General features: G+C 33.6%; 1 protein-coding gene across 7 annotated transcripts in view; it reads right to left on the reverse strand.

The window, feature by feature from the left end:
• Positions 1–497: 497 nt before the first annotated feature.
• The window catches only part of LOC132917779 (afadin), a 62,122-nt gene continuing 49,932 nt past the window's right edge, over positions 498–12,687 (reverse strand). For 6 of the 7 annotated variants that reach the window (XM_060978671.1, XM_060978667.1, XM_060978668.1 and 3 more), the window contains 18 exons: positions 12,261–12,536; positions 12,032–12,181; positions 11,655–11,894; positions 11,445–11,573; positions 11,309–11,374; positions 11,150–11,223; positions 10,975–11,093; positions 10,420–10,569; positions 5,385–5,516; positions 5,161–5,293; positions 4,761–5,075; positions 4,551–4,695; positions 3,794–4,477; positions 3,559–3,707; positions 3,385–3,487; positions 1,994–2,422; positions 933–1,039; positions 498–859 (listed from right to left, as the gene is read on the reverse strand). In XM_060978671.1, the coding sequence (XP_060834654.1) occupies positions 643–859; positions 933–1,039; positions 1,994–2,422; positions 3,385–3,487; positions 3,559–3,707; positions 3,794–4,477; positions 4,551–4,695; positions 4,761–5,075; positions 5,161–5,293; positions 5,385–5,516; positions 10,420–10,569; positions 10,975–11,093; positions 11,150–11,223; positions 11,309–11,374; positions 11,445–11,573; positions 11,655–11,894; positions 12,032–12,181; positions 12,261–12,536 (3,618 nt within the window). In that variant the 3' untranslated portion in view covers positions 498–642. The remainder of the gene's footprint in view (positions 860–932; positions 1,040–1,993; positions 2,423–3,384; positions 3,488–3,558; positions 3,708–3,793; positions 4,478–4,550; positions 4,696–4,760; positions 5,076–5,160; positions 5,294–5,384; positions 5,517–10,419; positions 10,570–10,974; positions 11,094–11,149; positions 11,224–11,308; positions 11,375–11,444; positions 11,574–11,654; positions 11,895–12,031; positions 12,182–12,260; positions 12,537–12,687) is intronic. The other variant, XM_060978669.1, reaches the window with a different exon arrangement.

Genomic DNA, 12,687 nt, shown 5'->3' on the forward strand with positions numbered 1-12,687 from the left:
TTTTATAATTATATAATATAACTTTTTTTATTTAAATTTCTTTACTATTCTTTTTAACTCAAATAAATTTATTAAAACAAAATAAAAAAATTTAACTAAAAGTTTACAATAAATTAAAAGTATATATATAAAAAAAATAGTAATTAAAATGATCATAATAATAATAATAATAATATGAAATGTTTGATTGTTTAAATAACAATATTAATCCTTAAATATATTGTATACAATGTATTGCTCTAAGTAGATCTTGAATAATTTGTGAACCAATTTAGTGATTGAAATTGTTCGAAACTCATGATCGAAAAAATATAGTGTGATGCTTTATATAAAGCGGTAAAAATTAAAATTAAAACACAATGGTACAACTATTCAACGATAATAATTTAAACGCTATTACTTTCAACAATATAACAATACAATATAATAGAAAATAAACTATAGTTTAATATTCAACTATAATAAATCACAAATTTAAGAAATGTACTTATTAAATATAATATGATGATGAAAAAAAAAAAATGAAATACTTAAATTAATAATTAAGATTTTAGTAAACCTTTATGAAAAAAAAAATGTACTAAACTTTAATGGGATGTTTAAGTGCAATTCTAAGAACTATTGTTTCAATAATATTATTATTTAGTTAGTCAAAGGTGTACTTGAAGCTCCTAAGTTATCAATCTCTCGTTGAGCTTTAGATATTTTTACTTTATCTTTAGGTGTACCGTCTTCTCCAGTTTCCATAGCAAACATTTTCATTTTCTCTTTAAAGCTTAATTTTTCTGGCACTGTACTACCAGCTTTGTTAGACATTTGTTGTTTTTGTTGCTCAGCTAATAAACGCTGTCTTGGATCCCTAAAATGCAATAAAATTAGTTATAATTTTCTTACTTATACTTCAATAAATATTTATTAATAGTTTTATTTACCTGTATACTTCTTGTGATCCAATAACACCTGGCGTATTACCACTGGTAAACTGAATGTCTGGACTCCGCGGTGATGCTAACATTGTTTCTGCCTGATCAATGAAATTCTATTGAAAATAAAAGGAAAGTATTAATTTATTATTAATTATTTGAATATATATAAAAAAAATATTTATATATATATATGTTGTAACCACTTCATGAAATCGTTCTTTTCATGAAAAGATGACCATTTCATGAATTGAAAACAATTTTTTTAAACTTCGTGAAATTCGAAAATATTTCAAGAAATGGTCACTCCAATTTAACACCGTGCAATTTTTTTCACAATGTGGTTGTTCACTTTGTGTACCTACTGAAATACAACATTTAACGGAAACATTAAATTTGATTAGATTTATTTAGTGATTTCAAGTACTCGTGTATCATATTAATTAGTTAACAATATTATAATTATTTTTTATTTATTAGAGCAGGAAAATGAATTGTGACAACAACTGAACAACTGTTACATTTTAAGCTACTTTTAAAACAAACATACAGAAATTGTAATGCAGCCATTAATTTTGAATTCTTAAATTACAACATTGCTACCAAATATATTAAAAATAATATATTATAATATCATTATTTTAAATTTATTTTAGAGTAAGTAGGTACCCCGCATTATATCTTCCTTATACATTTTTTTTTTATGTATAAGTAATTTTTCTTGGCCACTGTTAATACATCAAATTTTTGCAAATTGTATCTTGAGGTCAGGGATTCCTAAGTTGTTTGTGTAAAAGTGCTTATCAAACCGAAATATGTATTGGTTTTAAAAGTAATAAATAATAGTAGTAAATACACTATATTATTATAAAAAATAATTATAATATTTCCGTTAAATATTGTATTTCAATACACAAAGTGAATGACCACATTGTGGAAAAAATGACACAATGTTAAATTGGAGAGACAATTTCATGAAAAAGTGACCATTTCGTGAAAAGATTGATTTCATGAAGAGGCTAGGACATATACATGATAATTGATAATACTAATAAATAATTAATTCTTACGTCAGGATCTTCAATAATTTTTTCCAACGTTGGAGATGGAGGTGACGGTGGAATTGATGTTGGATCTTGGAATGATACACGTTTAGGTGTGGTGTTTGCATTTGGTGTAGTTACTACTCCATTTGGTGTTGATGTAAGAACTTGTGGTCTAGGTGGTGTTGCTTTAGTTTCCACTTGACTCATGATGGCATATGAAGATCCACGCTCAGGTGGCTGTGGTGGGTCATTGTTGTTGGGACCACCCAGTAAATTGTCCAGTCGTTGAGATGGTAAACTTCCTTGTGAAGCTAAACTATAACCATAACCAGAATTATCCAATGATAAATTGTTAGGTGGATTCACAGAACGGTTAAGTCTATTAGGTGTATTGTTATTATACGATTGATTCATTAGCTGTTGCTGTTGTTGTTGATACTTGAGTTCTTCTTCCTGAAATACAAAAATCAGACATGTGAAACCGGGTTAGCGTGACTATCATGATATCAGCATTTAATATTTATTCTATATACCTGTACAATTATTATCATAAATTATATTAAGTACTTGTCTAATATGCTATCTATTACATATTTGGTGGCTTAGCATACTATATCCACAAATGTATAGATATCTACCAAATTGTATTATACCTGTATATAATTTGTAATTTTGCAATAAAGACTTAATCATTTTGCAAGTTTAGTTAGTCTATCAGTCTGTGTTTTAATTGTAACATGTCACCAAATTTACTTGATTATACTGTAGTTCTTTAGTCCTAACTATTAACTAACTTCTGATACTTTTAAATTAAAAGAATATTTTATTTTTACCTATTATTATCGAACTAAAAATTATATTTGTTGAGACAGTGGCATAGCCAGGGGGAGGGCTGAGTGGGCCGCAGCCCCCACCCCTCTTCCCAAAATATCAAGAAAATATTTAAAAATTATTTAAATTTTTAATGGTCTATGAAAATTGCTACAAAAATCTTAAATTGTACTTTACAAAAATAGATCAGCATTCTCCGAAAAAAAAATCCTGGCTACGCCACTGTGTTGAGAAGTCGTTACCAATTCCTAAAATGTAATCTAATCATTCATCGCCAAATTATAATTACAGTTCATTACATAATCTTGTCGGTTTTTTTTAATAATTTCATCATAATTATTGAATATTATGTTGTGTTAAAAAATATAATATTACTGGCAACCTCAATAACACTATTACCTAAATACAATTATTATTTTAAATTTTAAATAATTTACCAACAATGTCTACTGAATAATATTAATAAATTATAAAATAATAATACCATTCTTCAATTCTGCCTTTTATAAATAATGGTGTTAATTAAATATATATATAAATATATTATATATATTATATTATAAATTATAATCGTCATAACAAACCTTTCTTTTGATTTTTAATTCTGCTTCTCTCATGGCTTCCATCTCCACTTGTTTTGTTTTCATTTCTTTTAGTCTTCTTAAACGTTCTTTTTCATCAGTAATTCTTTTAAACAATAATAAAAAAATATGTTATTACTTAGCACTAACTAAAATTCATAGTAAATATAAGCATACCCATTAGATGGTACAGGTTGTGGACCCCTTTGTGAACCATTCATGTAACTAAAATTATTGTTTGGAGTCCGAACTGTATTTGCAGGTGGCCTCCTATCACTTTGTTGCTGAGCACTTCGCATCAACTGCTGAACTCTTTCATTTGCTTCCTAAATTAAGATTTAATTGATTTTAATAAATTTATAAATAATCAAATAATATCATAAATTTAAACATTAAAAATTATTAATTTTACTTGATCATCGTCATCATCATCTTCTCCTTCTTCTTGAGCCCTACGCTCGAATTCCTTCTCTAACCTTAGAGCCCGCAACTGTTCTTCTTGGCTTACAGTTCTGTTTTGTCCAAGCGCAACAAGTTCACTCATTTGTTGATCACGCCACATTCTAGCAGCTTCTCTCCTACGTTCTGCTTCTTTTTCTTTTTCTTCTCTTTGCCACGGATTAGTTCCCTGATATGGATATTGCTTGGATGGCTCTGTTGGGGTTTGATAGAAACCACCTCTCGGTGGTTCACCACCACTGGCCATATATCGGTTAGGCTCATTACGTGGGGGACTTGTCTGGTACAATGGATGAGTAGAGGTTGGTGGTGGAGGAGGTGGTGGTGGTGATTCTCTGTATGCAGGTGGCATGGGCTCAGGAATTGTAGCTCTCATTGGCTGATTAAATTGTTGAGAACGAACAATATCTTGTTGTGATTTTATTTGATCTCCGAGGTACGGGGTAGGCTTGGCTTCCTGGTAACCGTGATAAGGCTGAGCACGGTTAGGTGGTGGTCTTTGTTGTGTGGCATATTGGTGAGGAGACATAACTCCACTTGATCTCATTTCACGTCTACGAACTTCTTCAGTCATCTCTTGCAATTTTGCATCTTGTCTCAACATATCCCGTGATGATTGAGAACGCATTGTCATTCCCTGTTAATAACAAGTATTAAGTACATTTATACCAGATACTGGTAAGACAAAAACACAAGATCAATATTCTTACTTGATTTTGTAAATTGTAACTATCCTTATTAGATATATATGCAGATGTTGGTCTGTCTTTCAAATGTTGTGTGGCATCTGAACTTTGTCTGCTTTGCAATGATGATTGCGAACCTCTAAAACTCTTTTGTAATTGATTTGGAGTTCTGAAAATATTTACATATTAAAAATTAATTTGAATTTATACATTTGAATTCTCAAACAAACACACCTTTCATCGGGTGGACTTGGCAATTTTCCGGACGGTCCATATCCATTCTGATCTTGGTTTCTGTATATTTGATTAACGTTTTGATAAAAACGTTCACTTGTTGTTTCTGGAGTAGGACTATTATATTGTTGTTGCATCAACAGCTGTTGCTGTACATGCTGTTGGTATGCAGGATGCTGTTGTGGTTGATATACACTTGGGTGTACCGATGGTGATCTTTCTGGATGATAGTTTCCGTTTAAGAGATTCGGATTAGATGGTTGACGAATAGCCATTTGGGAATGTGGACGAGGATCATTTAGATTTTGGCTAGACCTAAAAACATAATGATTTTTATTAAAAATTAAGTAGATAAGTTAGTATGAAACGCAATAAAATACATTTTTAAACTAGTTTTTACCGAGATCTAAGTGTATTTTGTTGATGAAGATTATATGTAGTTGAAGTGCGATTGTATCCAGGATTAAATACTTCGTGTTGAGTTGGTGGTCTACCGACTACGGGAGGTACGGATGTGCTAGCCCCTTCAACGCCTGTAAAAAAAAATGTAGGTATATTAAAAATATATCAATAACTTAAAAATGATCAGTTATATATAATATTTAAATTTAGAAAAAAACTTACTGTGAAGAGAAGGGACGGATTTCGAACTTTGAATTTGTGACAGATGGTGAGGTGGTGGACCTCTGGAGTTGATGTTTTGTTGTTCGCTCAACACCCGAGACGGTAAGTCCCGTTCGCTCATACGACGAGGACCTAGTTTAAAAACAATACAAATTATCATCTCATACTTAACTTGAAAAATATAATTTGACTAAGCATTCAACTAAATAAAATAAACATTCAATAAATAATAACAATCAATGCAAGACTACATACATTCAGCTTTTCCAATTTTATCAAATAAAAACAAATCAGTAAGAGTACATATTATTTAAACGACAATACTTAATAAATGTAATATTTAAGAAGTCAATTTTAAAGGTCCCTGAACTTAAAAAATTAGAACCATTAAGGGGCCGCTACACCAACATTTGTTTTCTCTGTTTATCTCCCACATAATATAAGAACAAAGATATTCCGTATTCCCACGATTACGACTTTCTGGTTCAATTTAGGGCAAAGGCACTCATTATATATTTTATAAAGAAGAATATTTCTTGTGTATTGGCCGGATAGATTTTTAATATTTACATTTTTTAATAAGTTATTAATGGTTAAAAATAATCAAAATTATTTTAAATTAAAACATGTTTACATTTATAAAAAATATAAATATTAAAAATGTATCCGGCCATAATCGTAGAAATACGGAATATTTTTATTCCTATATTATCGGGAAGGTAGACAGAGAAAACAAATGTTAGTGTGGCGGCCCCTTTAATGCAATTAAAATTGTTAAAAATGTATTATAATAAAAAAAATCAAACCTATAATAATACATAATTGGCTGTTATATATTATAACTATTCCGATTTTTGAGTAGAAGATAATATTGAATTGTATGATATCTGAAGTTAAATAAAATGTTTTTAAATGACAAACCTAATTGCAAATTCTCCAAACCAAAAAAAAAAAAACTAAATAAAAACTTATAAATGGATCAGTCGTAATATATAAATTTAAAAGACAAGAAAACACCAAAACTATTATTTAACTATAATACTTTATAAAATGTTTCATTCCTTGAAAATTAAAAAATTAACATACCAAAACTATGAATAAATAGATTAATAAGTTTATGATACAAATATAATAAATAAATAAACATACAAGTCACGTAAAACTTTCATTAACATAACAGCCATAAAAAAAATAAAGATGATAAAAAAATATGAAAATTAAGATAGGTACACTTAAAGTTTAGGTAGGTAAATAGATACACAAAAAATAATAAATATTAAGTGTACTGTGCGAGATAAAATTGTGATTTGTGTTTCAATCATTCAACAAAATAATTATTTAAACGCAATATGATAAGACATTTTCACTCCACATAGAAAACGACATATAATGCCTTGGATATTATCTGACATTGTGTAAATTATAAATTTATTTAAATTATCTTTTTATTTATAAACATATCCATTGCATTTGCATACATAAATAATATTGTATTGTGGTTTTGAATGAACCTACTGTTCGATAAATTAATACAATTTCTTAATAGTGATTTACCTTATACTTATATTGAAATTGATAGTGTATAATTTATTAATAATTCCCTGCTGTGTATTGTATAAACCCAATAACATTATTTGATTTCACTCTATACAATCATCCCAAGATCACAAAATGTCCCGTTCCCATCATGGTGTATTTATAAAAAATTTTTTTTAAAAAAGTGTAGTTTTTAAACTTTTAAACAAAATCTTTTTTGTTTCAAAAACTATATAATTACATGCAGTTGGTAAGGTTATTAATTATTATACTCAGCAAATGCAAAACGAAACAACGAAACATAATAATAAATTGATTAAATTATATAAATATTATTCAAATATCCTATTGCATATTTTAGATTTTAGGCACTAAATGTTACAAGTGAATTTTAATTTTTACTATTCCAATCATTACAAAATATAAAATTTGCAAGAATAGATAAATTGTTCGGGGGGAATATTGTATGAATAAATATGTATTTTGCAATTCGCCAAGTTCGCTTTACATATACACAAATACTAATTAGTATGATTTATTAATTACTTTTCATGGTTTTATCAAGAATAAAAATTCAAGGTGATTATTCTTTGCGAGGCGGTCGCGATGATTTAAGATTGTTCGTTAAAACTTTACGAAATACGGAATTCGCTATAATTTTTGTTTTTGTTTATAATCGTTCATTTATTTTTATTTGTTTTATACAACTTGAAAATGTTTTTTTTTAATTACCACTGCGAAATTCATCATTTTTTAGTTTTGTTTTGGACGGGAAATCTTTTCGGTGCAACCGTAATTTCAAAATTCATTGTTTAGCGTCGAATATAAAAAATAGTTACCCACACAATAAAAAAACACACGATAAATATCAGGCAACGGCTGTGGGGAAAAAAAAATAAATATATTTGCTATGCAAACGATTTTAAATGTATACATTCATGACACGATAAACGTATTTACTATACGACACGATCGATATTTAATCAAAACATATTAATTCGTTATTATTAAGAAAGTAAAATGCTTACGTGTAAAATATAACACTAAAACTTAAAATATTTATAAACCTAGAAATTACAACTGAAATAATTTTAATATTTAAAAAAATGCAGTAACAATTTAAACAATTAATTGATTGATAATATTTTCATAGATGATTTTATCTCGTAAAAATAATTGACATAGACAAAGATTATACTATAGTACCATAGTACTATAGTACTTTAATACATAGATTTCTTATTTCAATTAAGCAGTAAGCGAAGTTTTACTTAAATTTTGACCTAGAAAGGCGATATATATATACTTAGTAAATTCTTTCTCCGAATTTTTAATTTAACGATTATTCCTTCACAAGACTCCTCCCGTGGGAATTTTTTGCTACGCGCCAGTGCGAAGGTAATTTAACAGTTCTACACTATGTTGTATACCAACTACTGAGTTCTAAGATACGGCTACATAAAAATACAACAACGCAATACAAAAGTTACACACCAAGCAAAGCCATATAGCCGAAGTACTATGACTACAAAATAAGCAAAAGCTAGCGGAATTTTTTTTTTCGTTCGTTCGTTCTTCTATATGTACAGCTTTTTTTTGTTACAAGTGTGTATTTCAGTGCTCACAGCGAATTATTATGATTATCGGGTGGTTCTGCAGACGAACAACAACCTGCAGCACTGTGTTGTGACGATGACGACGACGGCGCCGGTATGTCTTTATTACCGACGACGCGCCAGAGGTCTGCCAACGCGAAGCCGCTACTTCTCGATTCTAACTTTCTTAACCTCCTAATCCGCCTGCCTTTTAATCCGGTGCGGAGAACTCTCCGTAGCCCGTCCTTGGGCGGCGGAAGCGAAGATGACGAATCGGACGATCCGCCGTCAGAGTCGTGCGACTGCGGTGGTTCTTCGTCGTCCAAGAGCGTATCCTGATGCTCTTGGTTCCAACGCAGCACACCTCCCACACTAGCTGACTTCATCTTCATCAACAGTAGCTCCTTATTGGCCATATAATCCCGGATGGCTTCTCGCCGCCTGTTTTTCTCCGCTAGTAGTCCGTCCCGAAACTCTTTTTCCGTTTTCTCTACGTCTAGAAACACAACGTTTTTCACTTGGTCGTACACGTCCACACTTGAGTATCGCCTGTGAGACCGGCAAAACTTTGACACGGACACTGTGTCCGAGCTCTTGCTGTAATTTACGGTGGCGGCTCGTTGATCAGCTGCTGCCGGTTGCCAGTTAAGATTGGTCTGTGGTTGCTGGCATCCGCCCTTCAGCCGATGGTAACGGGTCACTGCTGCATCGTCGCCACAGGCACAGTCGACACCACCACTGCCATCGATTGAACTCAAGGAACTGTCGAATGCAACGCTCTTCCTAAAAGACCGTCGCCGGTTTTGCGTGGCGTTCGACAAAGTACGTTGCTGTTGCTGATGCACGTCGGTTTCGCCGTCACTCGTCACTTCGGTCAACACGACGCCACCGCTCCTGTTATTCAGTCTATCGTCACTGACGCTCATAGGCCGTATGAACACCATTCGGATAGGTTGACGGACCACTTCATAATCATCACCACTACTAGTAACATCAACACCACCAACGCCAATTCCACCATCGGACGACAATGACGAGGACAACGAAAAATCGTTTTCGCGATGATGATGACGAAAGTGACGGTCAGAAGTCGCAGACTCGCCGAAAAAATCTGGTTCGGACCTGTAGTGTCGGGGTGTGATCACGCCGATCTCACCCAACCTGGAGAACCTCCGGGTTAGCTCAGCCACTTTACCGTAGTTGACGATCTCGTCTGTGTCCAATGAACTGGATCGTTTACCACGTAGTCTGGCCGCGGCTGCGGCGGAAGTCAACTGCAACTGGCCAGCACAACCAAAGCGATGGTCGTCACCCGCAGAAGAATCCGAATGAACGTCTTGGCTGAACCGTCGAACTTTGGTCAGGAAATTTCCCGTTACGATGTCTTCGAGTTCACGGAGCACTTTGTCCCGTTCTTCAGACGTAAGCTTGTCCCGGCTTTCTTCCACGGCACCATTATTTCGTTCGTTTTTGGCACTTATGACGGACGGTGACGACGACGACGAAGTAGACGACTTGAGCGATTCGCCTTCGGTGCAGTTATCGCCACCGCCGCCTTCACCGTAACAACACTCATTATTGACTATACCATCACACACATTTTCATTGGAATCGAAATCTGGGTCTTTGTATGACTCGACAGCGTTAGCGTCCTCCACGTCACAGTTGATCAGCTTGGCCTGGTGTTGTTGAAAGATGTCCTCGCACAAGCACAGCTCGTTTTCCGGTGGTATTTTATAGCATTTCTTACGAACGTCCGGCACTGATAGATAATCCGACGGGGGTTTGCAAGAGGGCATGTGCCCAAAGCGAGGTTGCGTGGGATCCCTGCAGCACGCTACATTTGTTCTACCTGCAATACCACCACCACCACCACCAACACCTATAACCCACACACAATTCACCTGATAAAGATAGCACGTCCGTCATCCAAGTAGTTATCACCTCTTCGTCGCTACATTCGTGTATGTCATGCATCGATAAACTGCCTTGCGGGATTTTTGCTTTCACGCGGGGCTGATAATCAGATATTGGCCTTTCCCTACGGACGGAATCTAACAACGGATGATTTTTAGTCGTAAATATATATTACACGGTCGGCCTTCTAATGATATTTCTATATTTCATTTTAGTAGAGGTTTCTTTAGTCGAAAGAAATGCGCGCCGAGTCATTTATTTTGCTTTTTCTAACGTTACACGAGAATGATTTATAGAAAGCGATCGACTCACGATAACATGTGTCGATTTATATTAAGCAAGTTAGTCATAGATATGAAAAACAAATCATTAGTAGAAGTGGAAATAGTAGTTTTAATCGATTAATCGTCTCGACGGGTTTGTTCACAAATCACCAACAAAAGCATTTTTATCAACATCCCGGTTATACAACAACATTCTCATGTTATACAATAAAATATTAATGAAATTATATATATAAATAATTGTGTTTTATATCTTACCTCTAGTCATGACAGGAGATGGCTGAGAAAGTAACGTAGCCAGACCATGGTGTATAGCACCTTGTTTGGCTACTTCTAATGACACTATTGGTCCTGTGCGTACCAAATACTCCGCTGCCCTGAATTAATAATTTAAAATTATTTATGGAAATTTAGAAAAAATTATGTTACTTACTTTTCTTGAGTGATACCGACAAGACTTTGTCCGTCAACTTTTAAAAGCTGATCGCCGGCCTGAAGTCTTCCATCCTAATAAAAATTAATAACAACATTTAATTAATATTAGCGATGAATTACAGATATTAAATCAAAATAGTATTATTAATACACTTACTGCGTCCGCGGCGCCTCCTTTCACTACAGATTTGATGTAAATGCCTAATCGTTCTTGGCCAGCGCCCTGAAAATAACGGTTAAACAAAAATACTTAATACCATACGCTACTTCAAATCATACACACAGTGACTTACTTTTGCCGCCACAATGCTCAAGCCCATTCCGTTGTTGGACTTGTGCAACCGTATTGTTTGTACGTCCGGTTCAGGTGCTTGCATAGCATAACCACCACTCCTATTACTTAACGCACTCGGACTTCGGGCCTATTAGAAATTTAAACAATCGATTATAATATATTTGATGTATATAATTATTTTGGTATAAACAAATGTATTGAATATTACATTTGGCAAAAAATAGACGGTCCACAGTCCAGACGCGTTTGAGTGAAGTGTCAGGCGACACATACCGGCTTGTTGGAGAGGTTGAATAAATTCAATGAGACCTGGGGGTACGCCTCTAGCCACCTCGTAGCTGAACCCTTCTTCAGGCTGTACAAATGTGATCATGAGTTCGTCTTCTTCCTCCAGCCGTATCTCACGGCCGTCAGACCGGGCCAGTTCATCGGCCAAATTTTCAGCAACCTATAAAAAAAACAAAAACTAATTAGTCGAGTACGATAATATAAATGTTTTCTTTGGGTATGGAATTCGCTTAAGAAAGTTGCGGTAAAATAGTAAGTCAAGATATAATTAAATATATTATAATATTAAACTGTTACCCGAACAACATTGTCAATGAGTTCATGAGGTAGTCTCGGTTCGTCGGGTGCTGGTTGGTATTTAACTAACAGTGCTTTGAGCTGGAGCGAATTAAGCTTGAAACACGTAGAAGTGATACTTGCCAAATCTTCACCGGTATATTTTGGAGCCTAGACAATAACGACGAGTAAAAGATTAATATTATGCAGCAGTCCTGTGGCTCGTTCAACAAGTATATCTATCACTCACGTGCAGCAAGTCCGCAGCTTGCGAAATCAACGCCAATTGACAGTCGGCAGAAACTTCTAAACCCTGTCTTTCGGCCCACGCCTGCAAACGACCTATACGCGACTTTAAACGCGCACCCCACGCGCGTGTGTAGTAACTCGTATCAGCGGTGATCAGGCGATTAAACGCCCAAGCGTTGATGAATCTAAATACTTGATTGTATACTTGAATGGTTAGAGACGCGTTCACACGGCCTTCGCGAAGTGTGGTCATCATCGTACCAAGTTTACTGACGATCTGTGTAAACGGCAAAAGTCAAATTATTACAGTACAATACACTATACTTGTGTCGATTGTATAGATTAGTTAAAAGTTAAAATAAAAAACAAATATGGCGTTAGATCGACAACTAACAAACGATGATTTAATATAAATAAAAAATAAATAC

Source organism: Rhopalosiphum padi, chromosome 1, assembly GCF_020882245.1.
Source record: "Rhopalosiphum padi isolate XX-2018 chromosome 1, ASM2088224v1, whole genome shotgun sequence".
In the NCBI taxonomy this organism is placed as follows: Eukaryota; Metazoa; Arthropoda; class Insecta; order Hemiptera; family Aphididae; genus Rhopalosiphum; species Rhopalosiphum padi.